The sequence below is a fragment of the Photinus pyralis genome, unplaced genomic scaffold (assembly GCF_008802855.1).
Source record: "Photinus pyralis isolate 1611_PpyrPB1 unplaced genomic scaffold, Ppyr1.3 Ppyr1.4_LG1, whole genome shotgun sequence".
Lineage (NCBI taxonomy): Eukaryota > Metazoa > Arthropoda > Insecta > Coleoptera > Lampyridae > Photinus > Photinus pyralis.
The window spans coordinates 10,610,335-10,631,578 of NW_022170249.1; the positions used below are offsets into that span (position 1 = coordinate 10,610,335).

Sequence of the window (21,244 nt, forward strand, 5' to 3'; positions counted from 1 at the left end):
ACTCGATGCTCGCTGTGGCTTCAAAACAAATAATAAACGGGCTGCGAACTTCAACGATGAACTGGCTCAAAAAGTGAATAATCAAACTGGCCGTAACTCAACGGTGAACTGGCTTGACAGCTGATTTAAGTCTTCAACGAAAAGTTCCGCACTGAACGTGCCAAAAAGCGACGCTTTTCTTGTTAACATCTTATTTAAGGCGAATCCCTTCTTCCGATTATAAAAATTACAACAACCAATTATACACAGTTGTCAACAAAGGGAGAAACAAAACTATCCTAGCAACGCACGTTCTTAGGATAACAAAAATAGAGGTAGATTATTTTTCTAGATCAATTTGCTATCAGACATTAAAAGATAAATCCAAACTCAAATTCCCGGAACTTTTCTACGTTTAAATAAAGTGTAAAAAACAACTTTGACCGCTTTCTCGTATAACACAATAATCTCCATTCCGTTACATGGATCAACGACAATTAATAAAATTAAATTAAGTACGAATGTTAATTACACAAAAAGGAGACCGCCCTTGTCCATCTTAATTAGGATTTTCGAAAATTTCATCCTGCCGGACAAAAAAACACATCAATATTTATATAATAGCTACTTATATATCAAGTACATAAACTGGGTCTATATGGACGAGCCGTTTATTTAGCCGAGCGAGCTTGCGAGCGAGGCACAAATAAACAAGGCGAGTCCCCATAAAGCCTATTTATGGACGCGATATATACAAAGCTTTATACACGACTGCAACAACCCTTAAAAATGAAAATTTCATGGAATTCAATAAACGATAAAATCTATATATCATTGACAACAGATGTCAAGCATTTGTCAAGTATTTCTAAAATACTTGAAGTTACCTTGGATTGACACCTAAGTACGACTGTCACATTGACAGGCGGCCGTTTTACTTTATCATTATGGACTAGGCCATAAAAAATTTATATCACTATATGTATTCGCTTGTCCATAGACCCTTTCTCTACACGGTTTCAGATGCCGATATCCATTGATTCGTCCCATGGTCTTCATGCGCAAGGCTCAAAAGTAAGTAGACAAATAAACCTTAAAAGTCAAAGTCCGCAATAAAAGTCCTAATTGAGGTAAAGTCTTGATCGGTGAGAAATTTCCTTCTCGTCCCTGCGTCCTTCTCGAACAACCTATCCTTCGTATAGCTACGATTATGGTACTTTCCGTCTTCCGGCAATGGATGACAATGGGGTAAATCGTGAGCAAATATTTTGGGCTTTCATACTTTCCAGGGCGAATTTTCCGAGGGCAAACCTTTCAAGATTGAATCTTCTTTGGGCAAACCTAGCCTTTCGAGGGCCAATCTTCGGGGTGTGCAAATTCCGGTGAAGATTCCGGGGTGAATACTGCCGTAACGAATGTATTGACCCCACTTGTCTGTAAATCAATGGTGCGGTAACAAATTTTATAATGATAGGCATAATTGCGAAACATAGTCACTATAATTACAGCTATCTTCCTCATTTTCGAACAGAATTTTCAATCTTCTGCAGAATTAACTTTGAAATTTTTTGTTTCTCTGACGAAATCATTTCAGTTGGTATCGTTTTCAAAGAATTTCAGCTTTTGTGTGTTGTCTGAAAAATAAATCACCATCGCTAGGCATGCTATGTTGTGTAAATAAAACAAAGTTCACGATTGTCTAACCCTAAATTGACCCACACCACACGAAAGATTCACGCCCGGCGCTTCGGGGCAAGTTGAATTGAATATCTTCCATACCATTTTAGGAATTAGAGCAATTGATTTTAAAACTCGATACATTACTTTACGTCTAGCATTCAGGATCATTAGGAAGAAAGCGATTAATTTACTCGCACCGATAGATGACTAATTTAATTTATTATCTTCTCGTGTAACGTACGGAAATAATTTGCTTCAACATTACTTATATACGTTATCGGCATCCCCGTCAGTTAAATTAACATAAACGTGTTTTCAGTATTAACCTGTAATTATGTCATTAATATTCTGTTAAGTTCTTTAATCTGCGTCCATATTAAAATAAATACCATAAATTTAACAACTTAATTTTCAATTTTGTACATGTGAGGGTTTATTGATTAATTACCTTTAGGGGGTATCCCGTTTTCTGTTTCGATATAACCGTGGGTGGGAATTTTGCAGAGCACATAATGATCAGGATTAAAGCGACTGCAACCCTGCAAAAAAAAGAAAAAAAGTCAAAAATATCGAAAACAAATTAGTCACCCACCTTCTATCATTATTTTATCTTAAATTCGAGGTGTGCCTTGAAAATTTAATAGTAAAGTCAAGACCACCTAATTATCACAATGATTAATGACCACAACCATTATAACGTCTTGTAATAATTAACGGAGACAACTTACATAATAACGTAGATCACGCAAGGGACTAAGCGCCAAGTGATAAAGTTGTTCATTTTGCTTTATTAGCTTCCTTTGGTGGGCCAGCACACATCGCAATGCGTGATTATAGTGCGAGCTATGTCGAACGCGACGAACATTTCGCAAAAAATCCGCACCAAAAGCTCATGTCGGATCGATGGGCGAAGAAAAGGCTATCCGATGCGAGTATGGGGAGATCGACCGCCAGCGTTAAGGGGTACACCGAAAATCCAGACCCCCAAATTTTGGATGATTACGATTTCTTTTACAAAACGACCAAAAGTTTGCTGGTGTTGTTCCAAATTATGGGTGTCATGCCGATCGAGAGGTCGGGAATTGCGAACACTACATTCAGGTATTATATTTAATGTCTTAATAGTGTTAAACAGCCAAAGTAATTCTTTATTTTTATCGTTGGAGGTCCACAATAGAAAAATTCCTCACGGTCCGTTAATATTTCGTTAATTTAAATTTTAAGCCAATAGTAATATTTCACAATCACGGATTTCTTGCAAATTTCTCCTTTTAGCTTCTGTTTACTATTGCCTTTTTATTACTATAAGCTTTTAATTTATTGGCAGTTAACGTAAAAAATAAATCTCAACACTTTAATATGAAAGAATTTATCTGACAACGCCGATTGTAGATTATTGTACTACCGGTACACAGCGGTTGCTTGTGTTAGCACCCTTGGACATCTAACCCTAGCAATATAAAGGGTCGGAAAGTTATAAAATAAAACGCATATATCACAAAGCGTGTGAGTAACTTTTGATTGTTCAAAAATAATTGGGATTTTTATATGCATCTAATCTGTTGACTTGGTATGCCTTGCCTTAAAGCTGTCTTGTGGGTTAAATTTACTTACACAGTCATTATACTAATACATTTTTATGCGTGTGATATTAAAGATGTCTACCATTGTCAATGATTGCTTACGAAGAGAGGTATTATTTTTCATAGCTTTTAGCTAGAAATATTCTCAATGTATGGATATCAGACCGGTAAATTACTAAACAGTGCATATAAATGGCAGTGTGACAGCAACCTGTGCTTATATCAAGAATGGAATCTAATCTAACGCAATAATTATTGGTCGAGGATGAATATAGTGATAGTGATCCGGTGGTTTTGCTTTCTCTACAGCGTAAGCGTAATCAGCCTAGTGCTCATTTACCACGTTTAACCTTCGCAATACCAAAGTATGAAAAAAACGTAGATTCCCAAAACTGGATCACATGTGACCCATCTTATAATCCTATGGTTATTTTTTATAAAGCGATTTATGAGGCGATTTATTATACACAGGGGCGTGCCAATGAAAGAATTGCTAATTGCCCGATACACCTCCAAATAAACCCTTCTAAAGAAGATTAAAAACATTGCTACGCCAACATATACCCAGTATATACCAAGGAATTTTCTGCATATGTAAAAAGTTGACCCTGTTTGCGCATGCCCATATCTGATTTTCACAATATGGGATATGCTTGTCTTAACTAGAAGCATCTGTGGGTAAAATTTCAAAGAAATATCTCAATAAATAGGAGAGTTGACATTGCGCAATCACCGAACGCAGAAAGAACGAACTAAATATCTTGAAAACTGACGGATGGAGGGCCGGAGAAAGTGACCATAATAGCGCCTTCCAACATGAGTTGGAAAATGCGCTAAAAGTGAAACAAGTAATTAATATTGCTGTGTTTATTTCGTCAGGCGGAATAAAATTTTGGAAATCATAATTAAGGTGGACAATGGCTGTCTCCTTATGTAATTAACTTTCATAATTCAATTTTGTTATTTGTCGTTGGTGTATGAAACGACATGGAAATTATTATTGTCATACGAGAAAGTGGTCAAGGTTGTTTTTGTTTACATTTTATTTTTATTTAACGTCTTTGTTTTTATCTGTTATCACTTGTAAATGCTTAATTTAATTGACAGGTGGATGTGACTTATCGCCTTTCATGTGTAGTTAAACGAGGTGAATTTTTATTTTTCCTAGTATTGTAGTTAATTATGTCTGATAAGAAATTGTTTTAGTAAAATTATTCGACCTCTATTATTTTGGTCTTTTAACGTAAGTTGAGGGGAGATTTTCTGTTGTCAATTGTGTATGAATTGTTATAATTTTGATTTTCGGAAGAAGGGTCCTTAAATAAGATTTGGAAGAGGGAGAGCGTCGCTTTTGGCCAAGTTCAGCGCGGAACTCCGTTTCGTTGAGGAATTTATTTCGCTTCTTGCGAGTTCCATCGTGGATTATTTGTGTTGAAACGACGGCCAACTAGTTTGAAGTCAGGGCCAGTTCCTCCAACATGAGTTTGAAGTTTGAAAAAATTTCGTTTGTGAAGCCGGAAGCCGAAGTCGCGGCCAATTATTGTTCGACGTTTTGAAGTTTTGGCCATCTAATAAGGTGCTCCAAGGAGAGGTGTTCGTCGGTACCTCCATAAATGTGTTTTTCAACGTGACTCATTTTGAAGTTGAGTTTTCTTTTGGAACGTCCTTGTCTACACGAAAATGCTGCGATTACCCGGTCGTTATAGTGTAATTGTTTAAATGAAAATTGTTTTTTGTGTTTTGTGTAAGGATACCGTTTATTTGGATTACAATTCCCGAACATGTAATGTAAGTAATTAAGTCTTAATTTTAGTCTTTTTGTAACAAATGTTTGTGTTTTTGTATCATTTTCCTTGTGTGTGTGTTACGATTAAATCGCACTTTTGTAATTTTCACAATTTTTGTTTCATTCTAACGACTTCAGTTCTAATTTACCTGTGTTTGGATTGGATGCTTGCTCAAGTTCCATTTTAATTATTCAAAATTTTGCAGTTCAGTTTGGAGTTTAAGGTATTTGGTCTAACCCACTATCTGTTAGAAGTTAACAGGTTAACTGAGAGTAGAGTCGAATCTCTCCTCTGTATTGGGGAGGAGTTTTGTACTGGGATAATAAGTAAGATAAAGAGCTAACTAGGTTTTGGTGTTTTGTGTACGGTCTTTATGGCCTACGGACCAGTGCACACAGCAATATTTAGAACACCTGTCAGCTCGAAAAGATGCTGCATAAAAAGTATGGGAAGTAACCGAAGGCCGAAAACAATTACTCAGAACTCAACTATCGTAATTGACGAATGGAGGAGGAACCTGGGCAAATATAGAAAAGGAAAAAGTAGATCTATTTCCACAGCACCTCGAAGGGACATTTAAATCAACCCAAGACAAACAGCGGACTACGTATAATCGAACGAGTAATCAAGGAGGATGGCCTGAAAACTCCCAAAGCAACTGTACAACTTAGTAAATAGGTCCAGGAGAATCTAAGCAAGAGATTAAGATGTTAAGGCTTGATAACGGGGGAAGTGCTTCAAGACCTTCTCGCAAAAGTACACTTGCGCAGTACTCAGGATTAAGGTTGTACTCAGTCAATGGAAAACACCTGATATCTCAATGATACCGAAACCAGACGAGGGTACCCATAAAGTAACGCCATTCCGACCGATTTCATTGCTACCGAAAAGTTTATCCTCGAAAGACTGCAAATTAGCTGTTATAGAGGAAAGACAAAGAAACACATTTCCAAGCTGCCAATATGGTTTTGGTGCTGAACATCGGATCACCCACATTATAGAAGATACCCTAGAAAGGAAGAACGTGTATAACCACACGCATTCTGGTTCCTGATGAATAAGGCTCTAACACTGCCGTGGCATAGAGACCGTTATGACCTGCTTTTTGGTATCTGATATTGACGTTGGTAACTAATGGGGCCACTAAAGAAATTGGGTTTTCCGTCCATTACGTTGTAGCCAAAATCGTTACTTATAATATAGGTACCAGAGTGTAACAATTAGTATGCCAATAAAATTAGAACCAAAACCAAAAGATCCGGATGGCTGATATATTACCACGTGGTCCACACCAGTTGCCTATCAAACATCTTCCTCAAGAGTAGATAGAGTCTTATGTAACGGTTTCCATATTATTGCATGTTTCGCCATTGCACGGGTCACAAAATGTGTTAAACTTTTGACCTGGGTGTCTACCCCAGCATCTACCAGCACCATTGGTTTTGCCATGACAGTAAACCCTCCTACGCGAATCAGAACTTCTTCGCCCCACTGTCCGTCCTAGCAAAAAATATATTTTTTTAAAAGTAACCTTTCACTTGATACGCCACTGGTGGGTGCCATCTGCTACCCAATATGGATTGTGATACGTCATCGTAAGGGGAATTTTATCAGCTCCAAAAATGCTCCCTTGACACTTTTTCGTAAAGTTGATAGTTTTCGAGAAAATAACCAGAATATAAAAAGGGGGTTGATGGGGCGAAGATAGCGGGTTGCCGAAGATGGATTCTCCAGGACTTTTAGTATGTTACAGTTTAGTCTTCAGGCATGATTTCTACCAAAACTCCATGATCCATGATCTCCAAAAACCCAGGACGACAATTTTTTGATGACCCCAGTCAAAGCATGGTGCAGCAAATAGAATCTGGGCTACTTTCGAAGGCTGCAAGAAGAGCTGAAGACGCCGTTGAAGTAGAATGGTAGCAATTCAGATGCCACCATGCCATTTTAGACAAAGTCCATGCTGTTCTTCTTCCGCCTCCACCGACGCTATTAGAATCCTTTAGGCAAATAATTTTCATGTACACTAGTTAATTTATTTATTACTCATTACACTAGCCATCCGTATTTTAAGCAATACGTCAAAGGTAGGGCCATATGTTCATATAAAATTTTAGCGTCAGTTTGCGTAAAATTTATACTTTGACATCTTCAGCACACGACCACCCGTAGAAACGATTTCTTGTTGACGAAGAGATCAAAAGATAGATATTAGTACCCGGAAGACCATCGACCAATTGCATGCTCTCGCCATGCCCTAACGTATCACCGAGTATTGTAGTTAATGACAGTTGTATAAACCATAGGTCTTGCAGCATTCAGCAGCTATATCTTCGAGGGACAAATTGCCATCTACGTAGATTGAGCCTGCAGAAAGGAACTTAAGCTACTGTGCACTGTGCAGTTATTCTTCAAGCAGCTGTATTGGTAGGCAAAATAGTATTCGCGTTGAGTGCTTTTAAAAATGTTTGTGAGGACGGAATAATTTTCCTTTTTTTGCATCGTAGTCTGCTTCGTTATGTAGCCCGCCGCGTAGTTAATAAGTTAAGGTGGTAGTTTCTTTACCTCTCATTAAATTAGGTTTGTTTGGAGACCAAGACCAAAGACGGAAGATTAGTGTAACCGAACTTTGTCATATAATACTATTTGTAAATAAGAAAATAAGAACCGTTTGGTTAATAAATAAATGAACATTTTTTTTCGTTATCCTACCCTTTATTTCTTGAGGTGAAGAAATTTAGTCGCGGTGTCCAAACACAAGAAATAAAAAATTTCATTCCCATCGCGGGGGCTCGAATTAACCATACAATTTCAGTTGCATTGTCATTGTACTGAATACACAACTTATAGACACTAAATTTCGCAGAATGGGCAGTATTTCACGTTCAGCATAAAAAGCAACGCTGATAATTATTTTTGCTTCAAAATTTACAATATGCAGCTGTCTTAATTTTGTGACAAAGACTCCCAATCAGCTCAAAACTTATCGTTCAAGAAACTGGCCGGGTTTCGCTTTTGAACCGCCACCTGGTACCCTTGGTTGTGTGTATTTTTAATTGAGAAATTTTTTAATTTTGTGCTCCCTCCCCATTTATTCCCTATACATCCGGTATCATCATCACATGACAACTTGATTCCTAGTTTTGTAAAGACATTACAGTACGAATAATAAATGAGCTTAGGATAAGACAGTTGGTTTCTGAGCGATTGGATTTCTGAATAATAAACCTCTGTTACAGATGGACATCAAAAACCGCCATTTACGCATACTGCATTTACACCGTGGAGACTATCTTCGTACTGCACGTACTCAGAGATAGAATATTCTTACTTCTGGAGGAAGGCAGAAGATTTGATGAATACATCTACGGCATTATCTTCATTAGCATACTAAGTCCTCATTTTCTATTACCAATTTTGGCATGGACAAACGGAAAAGAAGTAGCAAAGTTTAAGAACATGTGGACACGATTTCAGGTCTCCACTTTCTTTAATATAAGTTGAGGGGTGAACATTTTTTTGCAGTATAAATACTACGAAATCACCGGAATACCTCTACTATTTGAAAAGCTCACTTTGATCACTTACGGGCTATGCCTCTTTTCGTGGGCTCTTGGAGTTGGTGTCATGTTGGCACAGTACTATCTGCAGGAAGACATGGAACTTTGGCATACGGGTGCCTATTACCATATACTGGCAATGTTAAATTGTCTCTGCTCGTTGTGGTTTGTTAACTGCACCTGTAAGGGGATCGCCGCCAAAGGTTTGGCCGATAGTCTTCACGATGCCTTGGAATCGCAGAACGCGGCAACACGCCTGGCGGAGTATCGTGATTTATGGGTGGACTTATCGCACCTAATGCAACAATTGGGAAAGGCGTACAGTGGAATGTATGCTCTGTACTGCCTGCTAGTTTTACTAACGACAATAGTTGCCAGTTATGGGTGCTTAACGGAAATATTAGATCGTGGGTTGTCATTCAAAGAGCTGGGTCTATTCGTAATCACCATCTACTGTTTGGGATTGCTCTACATTATCTGCAACGAAGCCTACCATGCGTCCAGAAAGATGGGGCCCGGTTTCAGAGAACGGCTCTTAAATGTGAACCTGAACGCAGTCGATGTCCGAACAAGACAAGAGGTGAACATGTTTCTCACCGCAATTGACAAAAATCCTCCCATAATGAACTTAAATCAATACGCGAATGTAAATCGCCGACTGCTGTCATCGGTATGACCAACTTAGTAAGACGCGTTACTTAAATCTCATTCCAGGTGATCACCTCAGTCTCTACGTACCTCGTCATGCTGATGCAATTCAGATTTACTCTTCTGCGAAACGCGTCTTTGGCGGCGCGTAGAGCAAAATTAAGAGGAAATTTCAACGAAACCGTATTTTAAGCATTTGATTACACAAATACCAGAGAAAGACCTTTAGTGTAACCTTTGGGGGTCGCCGAATATCACCGGATCCTTGCACTTGCACCAATGTCACAAGATCAGGAACGAAGAGTGACGAAATACTAAACAGCAACGCAATAAATACCTTAACTAATACAGGGTGCAAAGCACGTGCCTTTTTAGCAGCTCATAAATATTAATGAGGTCAATATTTGGAAATGGTACACAGACTTATATTAATAAAACTTGCATGAAATTAATTTTGGATGTGTCTCTATAAATAATTTACACGCTTGAACGTGTTGCCACGACGAGGAGCTTTAGAATTTGGTTTGCCCAATCGACTCTATGACGCAAAAGGTTTCATATTAAGTAATCAAACCCGTTATGGACGTACAAAGCCAGAAAATAAAGATAAAGGTGCCGATCTTGATGGCACCTTTGCTGTATTTTAAAAGCGTAAATCGTTTAAGATTCCTTAATAATGTACAAATGCAGTCAGCTGCAGAGCTGCTGTAATAGTTTAGTTTAAAGCATTGTGTACTACTTTCTATAGTAAATAAAACGATTTGTAACTGAGCCGGACCTACCAGTTTAATGAAAATGGTAAGTAGCATATGAATTCAAAGATATACCAAGCGTTCAATCCCACCGTACTGATACCTTAACGCAAACTGACAGCTTAGTCACACGTACGAAGAATTTCTGTAAACACAAAGAACTTTAACGCCATAATGGGGTAATTCCAACGATGTGTAGGAATTTCAGATTTCGGCAGTGGATTTTGAGTTATATTCAATGCAGTGTCAACTGTAGGTTTTGCAATTGCATTGGGTTTCGCCGATATTTTTCTATTTAAAAATTTAATGACTAACTGCACAGTAGAATATTAGATTCATTTTGATGTACTTTGTCAATACGGCACCGAATCTGTTTAATCTTTATTTATAGCTATATTGGATACATTATACAAAACATAAGAGGTAGTAGTATTAGCATAGACTTAATTGATTATCATCAGGTGCACCTATAGGCCAATAAAACGTTTACACCTGACCGATTGAAGTGTTATGATGCCAATTAAAATTACATAGTTTATAGCTTGGAGTAGTCAATAATACTTAGCAAAACCAAACGATCTATAGTATAGTGTGTAACAGTATCTTTTAATTTGCATTTAAATTTTTTTGAAATTTTGGAATTTCTAAGAATAGAACATTTTAGGCATTGAATATCATAGAGAGTAGTATCGAAATTTAGCGGGTTGAATTGGTTTTCCAAATAAATAGTATTCTTGGTGGAAATTCAAAGAATAAAATTTGTCAACCGTGATGGAAATGCTCATCTTGGCTGCGTTGTTTCTTAATAGGTTTCGGAAACGTTTTGGGTCAAGATGTCTGGATCATATGTCGTATTCTTAATTAGTGCTACCGAGTTGCAATTGTTGGATCAGCATTAGGTCTCTCGCTTGCTCACGAGTGACGAGTCATCGGAATTGGTGGCTGCAATTAGGGGGGATTAGTCAGGGAGAAAGAATTATTCGCGTCTTGGACACGAGGGAATTAACCTAACCATACTCCCTCATCATTTAAAAAAATTTCGAAAAATTTGATAGTGTTCCACGGAAGTATCTAACCGTGTCAACCATTTGTGACAATAAATAAACTCTTGATTATTAGTGACCTTCAAACACAGGAACTAACCCAGTCGAGCTAATTAGTCTTGCCGTCGGAAAGTTCTGAAAGTTTCCATATTGTTGTAAATGTAAGGAGGCCGTCCCGAGTTTCATCGGACTCAATATTTTGATCTACAAGAATATACATTTTTATTTATATCAAATTAAATTGAAGCTCTTTACGAACAAGTGTCATAATTAATCATTGATTGTAGCTTTAACAGAAGAAGTAGATAAAGTAAAATTTAATTGGTGCGTACTTAAGGAATGTAACCTAAAAAACAATTTTTATGCCTCTTGAACAACCTTGTGAAAATGGATTGGATATAAAAAGCCAGTTTGTTCAAATTCAGAAAAAATTGTTTCCAAATTCATGGGTTCATTGTGATTATCTTTCAGGTTTTTGAAGCTAATTTCGAAGAATAAGAAAGGATAGAATGGAGAGCAGTCACCGTAAAAAAAAGTTTGTTATGGGTTAGACGTTGATCAAGAATAATTTTTTTCTAAAGAATTTTCGAGTTTGTTTACAAACGTCAAAATTTTTTTCAAGAAAGGGACATTCAATGAAACGCGTTCACATAACATATAGTCCAGGCTGTATAATATTTTTTTACAAAGAAAATTAGTTACCGAGCGAAACCGGGTTTTCCAGGCAGGTGAAATGAATAGAAATTGGGAAAAAATAATTAAAACAGCTGAATTTTTCCGCGGGTGAAATCCCGGGGGTTGAAAGGGGTGAAAAGTGGTGTTTTGCAAATTGTGGCAAAACTATTAATTTTAGACGAAAATGTTACACGTTATAGAGATTAAAAAAGCGAGCAACTTTTGTATCTGCACTATTTTCACATAACCTCCAATTTTCCTAGAAAAACCGGAAAAACTGTTTTTTTCGTTTTTTATTCCTATTTTTGCGAAAAAATGTCGTAAGGGTTTGAAGTTTGGAGGAAACATAGCTTGTTTTATGACGAAAGAAGATAATTTTTGGGCCCATAAAGTTGAACTGTTTCCAAGATCTCACGATTTCTGAAAAAAACCACCTCTTTTTCAAGGGGATGAAAAATCTATTATTTTTCATCGTACAGTGGTGCGCGGGGTAGCAAAATTTTTGGGAAGGCTTATATTTTAATAAACAAAAATAAAAAAATATTATTCCTATAGCAAAAATTCGAGAAAATCGCCCAAAACTGGAAAAACAGTTTTAAGATATACACGGTTTTTGACATGATAAATCAACTTGTTAATAAAGATTTTAACGAAATCTGTCTTCATGCTTCTCTTTAATGTTTGCTTAAATATTCTCTTTTGTTATCTTATGTTCAACTGTTTAAGTTAAAACATCTTTATTACTTCTTTTTTCTGCATTTTTACCGCAATAAAAGCAATTCGAAATAAAATCAGATTATGTTGCTTCCTGATTCCTGAACAATTTCTTTTTGTTCACTGACTCTTCTTCCTGCCTGTTTTATGCTGATGCAATTGCGTTGGACCTGTTGATAAACTTGCGAAATCTGCAATAAGAACGTTATTTTTACCGGCTAAAGCAAATGATTTGAGATGTAAAACCTGGAATAAACTTTATGAGGATTTTATTCGTAATCAACAGGCCCAGCTTAATCCCATCAGCTGTAAAACGGGCAAGAAGAAGAGTTAGTGAACAAAAACAAATTGTTCAGGAAGCAAAAGAATTCGATTTTACTTCGAATTGCTTTTATTGCGGTAAAAATGCAGAAAAAAGAAATAATAAAAATGTTTTAATTAAGGCAGTTATTTTTTCCCAATTTCTATTCATTTCACCTACCTGGAAAACCCGGTTTCGCCTGGTAACTAATTTTTTTTTTAAATAAATTACTTTAGAGCTATATTTAGCCTGGACTATAACCCTCAAAAACGTAGACTCATAAAACCTGCTAGAGATGATTCCCTTCCAATCAAAATCGGCTTGTTTTTGCGTTTTTTTCCAAAAACCATTTTCTTACGAGTTATTCAGTCTGTTTCGTTTTCGTTTTGGTTTTCCCACCCTGCATATATGGGAGTCCTTACAATTCCTTTCCCTTTATTGCAACGATTTTTTAAGTATCACTTATAATCAGCAAAGAACGCGTCTGACCATTTCGGCTATAACTTTTGTGTAAATCCCTAAAAATATATAAAAATATATCAACGTGTACTGAAACGCATATTCTTTCACATAAACACATGACCATATTTGGGTACCTACAGAATTTTTTCCAATTAATTCATGAAGATCCATGTTCTAAAATTTTATTGAAAAAGGGCGCGCATTCTGGTACCTACATATTTCGTTATAGAATTTTCCAATGTTGAACAAAAATTGTGAAATTACCAACACGCACGTAGAAACAGTTTACTATTAAATCACGTCGCATTTAATAGAAATCGGTTGAGTATAGTTTTTTAAATATAAATTTCTAAAGTTGGCGTATTAGACTTTTTTTTCGATATGTGTCTGTACCCACCATAGCATAATTTTGAATAGAACGCGTGCGGTTTTTGCCATTAGGATTAAAGAATCTGATGCATATTAATACTTTGAGAAGCAATAGAAGAGGTAGGTGCTATAAATAACACAAAATATTAATAAATCACTTATATTGCTATTCCGACAGATTTAAGAGTATTTAATAGCGGTAGATAATAAAGATTGAAATATAATGTTAATATATTCGTACGAGCAACAATAATTCTAGGCAGTCCAATGCGCACCTATGAATTTTAAGAAGGCTTGGATATGTAAAATATTTCTACGCCTTGTCATAAGTGTTATTCAATTAAATTGTTTGAAGATTCAAATACCTTGGAGTTTGTTGGTTATTTACTCGTTTTTATCCATTGTCTCCTACCAGGAAAGTTATTGACTAATTTATGTGGCTATTAGTATGCACGGTAGATTATAAATCATCAGGCATTTAAATTCATATTCTATCGAGTTTAATAATCTCTTAATAACTGTTGACGTTCAGATGTAAAGGGTAGCATTCCCCCACAAATGGCGTTTGGAAACAATGCACGATTCCCACTCAATATCGCGATAAATAAAAGTGAACCTGATAATCTCACTTCTTCAACAAACCCCCTTATACAAGGAATTTCTGAATAGTTTTGAAGAAATTCTAAATAGCTTTATCTCTGGATCGAGAGAATCCCTGAATATCCTTCGTACAACCACAGATATCTGTAGTACAACGTTTAGCGAGGTTCTCAGGAGATTATTTGTACTTAAAGAATACTGATCCCTAAAAGTATATATCATTAAGAACCTTCGAAGAATCTCTAGAAAACGTTTGGTAAGGGCCCTGAAGATGCTGTAAGTTTCACTGGAATAGGTGATGAATAATTGCTAAAGAATATTAATTATAGATTTAAAGAATTTTTGATACATATACAGAAAACAAATGATTAGGTACTGAAGAATGTTAATGAAAACTATATTTTTTAATTTTTAATTGGATTTTAACCGAGGTGTAAACCACTGAGCAAAAATGTTTACACCAGAATTCCAACAGTGTAAAAGAATAATAATAATAATAATAATAATCATCTTTATTTAGGATAAGGAAAAGCCACAAGGGCCATTTATCCCTCCTCTACAAGCTTAATCATATAAATGTAGTTAAAGTTCATTAAATAGTAAGTACATAAGAATATAGATAAGTAGATAACATCAAAGAGAAAGAGTATATATACATTGATTGCAGTGGTATGAGTTAACTTTAGCCTACAGCGTTCATCAGGAAGTTGTGGCATTGCTGAATGAAAAGTTTTCTGGCAGTGATGTCACGAATGCTCGGCGGTAAGGTATTCCATAGGCTTGCGGCTAGCACTTGAAATGAAGTAGAGCCTATCTGAGTGTTCGTTTTAGGTAGAAACAAGTCACTGGTACGTGTGTTATACGAGTGAAAACTTTGTAGGGATTTGAACAAGTCACGTAGGTATAATGGTGCACTGTTTGTTTTGATTACTTTATGCAACAGACAAAGTGTGTTATGTACACGGGTTTTCTTCATGTCTAGCATATTTAGACTGCGTAGCATAGGTTGTATGCGATCAAACTTATGTAAGCCACATGCATAACGTAAGCAATAGTTTTGGACCTTTTGTAATTTGTAAGATAGCTTCCCGTTAAGACCATGGTAACATACATCTCCATAGGTGATTAGTGGTAAAACTAATTGTTTAACTAGATTGAGTTTAATATTTTGGCTTAAGAGATTTTTAGATCTGTATAGCGTTTTTAACTTGTAATACGATTTGGTACATACATAGTTGGCGTGCACTTCCCAGTTCAGATTTTGATCAATATGCAGTCCCAAGATTTTGGCGGATGTGGCAAACTCTATACAGTTTCCGTCGACTTCTACTTTTTGAGATGTTGACAAGTGAAATTTATGTAAATCTGTCGTGGTGCCAACGGCCATAACAACAGTTTTGTTGGAGTTGAGATGTAAGTTGTTCACGGCTGCCCACTTAGAAATTGTGTGTAGATCTTCATTTAGATTACTCATATGCGTATTTGAGTTGCTACTGTTGATCGTCATTAGCAACTGGATGTCGTCTGCGTATTGATGTATATCAACATATTTTAGGAAATAGTTGAGGTCCGAGACATACACGTTAAACAGTAATGGTCCAAGGATGCTTCCTTGTGGAACACCTCCTTCAACAGGTAATGAAGCAGATACGGAAATCCCTTTTGCCGTAGAGATTTTAGTCCTTTGCGATCTATCGGATAGATAATTTTTGAACCAGTTTATAGAGTGTTTAGAAAGACCTAATGTCTCCAGCTTATGGGTTAGTCTAGAATGACTGACAGTGTCAAAAGCCTTCGAAAAGTCTAATCCACACATTACAGTAACATTGCCGTTATCATACTCTCCTTTTATTGAATGTAGTAAACACAATAGAGCAGTAACAGTGATGTGGTGCTTACGAAAACCTGACTGTTTTAGGTAGTAGAGATGGTTTCTTTCTAAATAAATATCGATTTGTTGGTGTACGATTCTTTCCAGTATTTTGGACATTGCTGGAAGGATGCTTATGGGCCGATACTGTTCCACATTTTGAGCATTTTTGATTTTCGGGATAGGTGTGATTATTGCGGTTTTCCATAGTGCTGGGACAATACTGCTGTATAATGAATAATTAATTATGTCGGTCAGCGCATCTAAACAAAAGGGCAAACACAACTTCAGCTCAGTAATGGACAAATTATCACATCCCTTGGCTGAGCTCTTGATTGATTGCACTGCGGATAATACTTCAGACCTATCCACACATTTCAAATTAAATACATGTGACTCAGGATTTCGACATTTGGCATCCACAGTAAAATTAGGTTGTAGCCCGGTATATCTACAGTCTTGGTGAAAGTATTTATTAAACACGTTAGGGTCCTTTAATACGCTGAAAAAATTTTTGTTGTGTTTGCTATCGATAATTTCCATGTTACGTAGTCCATTCCAAAGGCTGCGAGGGGTGATATTGTTTGTGTTAACAAATCTATTGATGGCCTCCATTTTACGAGTTTTAATTGCATGCTTTGTGTCAGTAAGTAGGCGTTTGTAAAATACCCAGTTGGTGTAATTCCTTTGAGATCGATATTGTAACGTTATTTATAAAATTCGGGTTCGATTTATATCAATATTTATTAAACAAAAACTAAAACACTATAAAATCCGTACAATTTATATCGATCATTTATATCACACACTTCGAAATTTATATCAGCTTTTCGCGCTCTATGTTTCGTTCGCACTCGATCTCGTTCGATAGTAGACTCCCGCGATGTTCGGTCCGCAACCATTTATCCACGCAAGCAATGTAAGTCCCGAATATTCTAGAATACGCGTAGAAAATTCCAGAGCGCTAAAGGCGACGTCACGTCGAGCATTTCCGTTACACTGCCCCCTTCTTAATTCTGGACGTCTCGTTCAGAAACTGCGTTAGTATTACTTTTTAATGCCTCGTGTCGGAATCTGCAGTCAGAGCCTGCTCGACAAACACCTTTCTTGAAAAAGTAACAGTTCACAGTTTTGCGGAGGGTCGTCCCCTGTGGGTTGAAGCAGCATACTGTAATTCGAACGCTAGTGTTTCTAAAAATCACTTCGATCATGGTTCGCACTATCTTCCAGTCCAACCCATCTAAACCACATCCAATCTTCGGGATCGCCAAGCTATTTATGTTATAGTATGCCATGAGTTTCTTTAAGCTTTTTAAAGCAGACCAGAGGTTTTCATAGGTGGGTTTGCCTTCTGACGTTTTCTTCGAAACCAAGTAGAACAAAGAGCGTTGACTATCTTCCAAGCGCAGTACTTTACCCACTCGTGGTCTTTGCTTTAACAACTCGTCTATTCTTCCAAATCTTTTCCGGAATACGGAAGCTATACCTCTATCCATGCGAAGGTTTTCGGCGACACAATGGGCGATGGAAACGTTAACCGGAAGCTCAAAAATATTTTGACAAATTTCCTGAGTAACGCCAAATCGAGCTTTCTTCCGCTGGGCGTAATTTGACATGAAATCGTTAAAGTTTGGCTCGATCCCAAAGCTGCGTTCCTCTTCTCGAATACCTCTAACTTCTTCGTTGTTGTTGGATCCGGCATATCGTGCGAGTCGATTAATGTGGACAACTTTCGGTTTTCGGTGGTTCATTCTGATACGATATATCACGTCATTTATTTCTTGATCACCTCATACGGACCTTCCCATTGTCTTTGTAGCTTGGGAGAAAGACCCCTTCGTCTCTGTGGATTGTGCAGCCATACCAGATCTCCAGCTTCAAAAGTTTCATTGACCGAGCGGAGGTTGTATTGATTTTTCATGCGATCGCTGGCAATCTGAATATGACTTCTAGCCAAGTCGTGAATATCGTTCATCTTCGCCTTTAGTTGCTCAACATAATTTTCACCTGCGACATATTCTTCATGGGGTTTACGCCCAAACTCGAGATCACATGGAAGGCGTAGTTCACGACCCAACATAAGGCAGGCAGGAGTCTGACCCGTGGTCTCGTTGACGGCTGATCGATATGCCACAAGGAACAGGTGGAGGTACTGGTCCCAATTTTTCTGATGTTCTGCCACGACTTTTGAAAGATATTTACCCATCGTTCGATTCATTCTCTCAACCATTCCATCTGACTGAGGATGCAAAGGTGTTGTTCTTGTTTTATTGCTCCTACCAATCGACAAACATCTTGGAACAAAGCCGATTCAAAGTTCCTTCCTTGGTCTGAATGGATTTCTATAGGAACACCAAAACGTGTAAAGAACTCCTTTACCAACACTTCTGCAACTGTTGCTGCCTCTTGGTTTGGAATGGCGTAAGCTTCAGTCCACTTTGTGAAATAATCCATAGCCACTAGGATATATTTATTTCCACCATCTGTCTCGGGAAACGGTCCTCCGATATCGATAGCAACTCGTTCCATCGGACTACCAACGTTATACTGCCTCATGGGTGCCTTCTTCTTGGAAACTGGTCCGTTTCCAGTAGCACATAACTCACATTTTTGACACCATCGCTGGACATCTTCTTTACGGTTGACCCAATAGAATCGCTCACGTACCCTTTGCAACGTTTTCGTAATACCAAAGTGTCCTCCGGAAGCGCCGTCATGCAATTTTCGCAATACTTCCGACACTTTGATTCTAGGTACTACTAATTGCAGCGTCGATTCGGTGCCATCTTCACTTTCAAAGGTCCTATACAACAGGTTGTCTTTCAGAGTCAGGCTATTCTATTGGCCCCAATAACTCTTTACTTCAGGACTTGTGGCACTAATGTCTTGCCAGTCTGGTCTTTGTCCGTGGCGCATCCAATTCAGAACAGTTTTTATACTTGGGTCGTTTTCTTGGGCCGTTTTGATTTCGCTTGGCTTCCATTCCTCACTCTTTACAGTTGTTAGTCGCAGATGGCCAATCTTGTCTTCTATTTTAGAACAATGTGTGCAGTTGTCCTTGCACGGTCTTCTTGATAAAGCGTCTGCATTATTGTGAACTTTTCCAGACGACGTAATGTTTACAGTGAAGATCGGGGCTTTGTTTCTGCAGGTCGACGATAGCCCCTTCCTGTCGACCTTTCTTAGTTTTCCGGCTGCTGTAATGGTTTTTTGGCAGTTGCGGCGAACGTGTCCAATCTCGCCGCAATTCCAACATCGTGGTTCACGTTTCTTTGCCAGTGACTGTATTGCTTTATTGACCTTTTCTTCCATTACTTTACTGACCTTTTCTTCCACTACTTTACTGACCTTTTCTTCCACTACTTTACTGACCTTTTCTTCAAAACTTTCAGAGCCACCTTCCTCTTCGATGGTTCTTACCCGGCTCTCAATGCGAGGTTCCACCATACGTACTCGCGCACTTCCATGACTAGCTATCTTGGCGGCTTCGAATTCTAACGCATGGGCCAAAGCTTTCTCAATTTTGTCGTGCCTAGCCAGTCTCAAAGCCTGCTGGGCATCTCCATCACGAACGGCATCGATAAATGTTTGTACAGCCAGTTGATCAAGAAAGCTCCCCGGTGCCGTAGGGTATGCCAATCGAATCAGTCTAGCGATGTCCGCTTCAAGTTCCTGCAAACTTTCTCCAGATTTCTGCATTCGGTTCTTGACTTGGGCATAGTAAACTTGCTGAAGGTGTTTATCGCCATATCGCATTTCGAGTCGCGCTACTATTTGTTGGAAGTTCTGTTGATCCTCGGGGATGGTCCGCAACACATCCAGAGCATCTCCTCTCAGAGCAAGAATAAGGGCTGTAGTTTTGTCTTGAAGAGTCCATTTATTTGCCGCAGCCGCTGCTTCAAACTGTCGAACGTACGTGGTCCAAGGAATCTTACCATCAAAAGTAGGTGGCTTTATTCGGGCTTGCTGAACGTCGCCTTCTACTCTCGTATTTGTTTCTGGGTCGACCTTCTTGTAATGAGTAGACTGTGGCACCTCAAGAAGACGGTCCATCAGTAATTCATCTGGGGCACTACTAGTACGCTCTTCCGTAGTCAGTCGCAAGAATTGCTCGCGTAGCTCTTCATACTTGTGCTCAATCTCGACGAATGTTGCTTTAAATGTTTTGGAAACTTCCGTAATTCTATCTTCAACTTTTTCTTCAATTGATTTAGAGACTTCTTCGATAATCTTTCTAGAATTTTCCTCCATCTTTTCGAACTTCTCGTCCATTTTCTCGAACTTTTCTTCAATATTTCTAGAATTTTCTTCATTAATCCTTCTAGAATTTTCTTCCAACTTCTCGAACTTCTCTTGAATATTTCTAGAATTTTCTTCATTAATCTTTCTAGAATTTTCTTCCATTTTCTCGAACTTCTCTTCAAAATTTCTAGAATTTTCTTCCATCTTCTCTTGGTTGCTTTTCATTTCTTGTTGCAACACCTGTTGGCCATTTTGGATTTGCTGGAGCAAATTGAGCATTGTTTCTTCCATTTTAGCGGCAGCAGATCTTGTTACAGGCATACACAAGCACAAGCACTTAATTTAATCTTACTTTTAATTAATTTAATTAATCCCACACCTGACACCAATGTAACGTGATTTATAAAATTCGGGTTCGATTTATATCAATATTTATTAAACAAAACTAAAACACTATAAAATCCGTACAATTTATATCGATTATTTATATCACACACTTCGAAATTTATATCAGCTTTTCGCGCTCTATGTTTCGTTCGCACTCGATCTCGTTCGATAGTAGACTAACTCCCGCGATGTTCGGTCCGCAACCATTTATACACGCAAGCAATGTAAGTCCCGAACATTCTAGAATACGCGTAGAAAATTCCAGAACGCCAAAGGCGACGTCATGTCTGGGGCATTTCCGTTACAATATCTTAGCCAGGCATTGTTTTTCTGACGTATCATTTTTAAAAGCTCTCCAGACAACCATGGCTTATATTTTTTGCTCGTTTTGATAGCTTTTATCGGTGCATATTCATTGAGGAGTTGATTGATAAGCACATATAAGTGGTGTAGTTTTTCATCAATTGTGTGACAGCTGTTTACACCATTCCAATCCAGTGAAGACGCAGTTTGACAAAATTCAGCGTAATTTATATTCCTGAGATCTCTAACATGGACGCTGGTTTCGTTGGTGGTAGTTGTGACTGAATTA

The 21,244-nt window shown here is 37.7% G+C and overlaps 2 protein-coding genes across 2 annotated transcripts in view; one reads left to right on the top strand and one right to left on the bottom strand.

The window, feature by feature from the left end:
• Positions 1–21,244, bottom strand: part of LOC116168900 (thrombospondin type-1 domain-containing protein 4-like) — a 161,086-nt gene that overhangs the window by 134,170 nt on the left and 5,672 nt on the right. The window contains exon 2 of the mRNA XM_031484909.1: positions 2,108–2,198. Within this exon, the coding sequence (XP_031340769.1) occupies positions 2,108–2,198 (91 nt within the window). The remainder of the gene's footprint in view (positions 1–2,107; positions 2,199–21,244) is intronic.
• Positions 2,471–9,645, top strand: LOC116168957 (gustatory and odorant receptor 22). Its single transcript, XM_031484988.1, has 4 exons — positions 2,471–2,760; positions 8,269–8,506; positions 8,555–9,259; positions 9,304–9,645. Exons 1-4 carry the CDS (start codon positions 2,483–2,485, stop codon positions 9,427–9,429), a joined length of 1,347 nt encoding a protein of 448 aa, XP_031340848.1. The 5' UTR covers positions 2,471–2,482; the 3' UTR covers positions 9,430–9,645.

Coding starts and splice junctions, on each gene's coding strand:
- LOC116168957 (XM_031484988.1), top strand. CDS start 2,483: ATGCGTGATTATAGTGCGAGCTATGTCGAACGCGACGAACATTTCGCA. Junction 2,761..8,268: donor ATTGCGAACACTACATTCAG/GTATTATATTTA, acceptor CCTCTGTTACAG/ATGGACATCAAAAACCGCCA. Junction 8,507..8,554: donor ACATGTGGACACGATTTCAG/GTCTCCACTTTC, acceptor ATTTTTTTGCAG/TATAAATACTACGAAATCAC.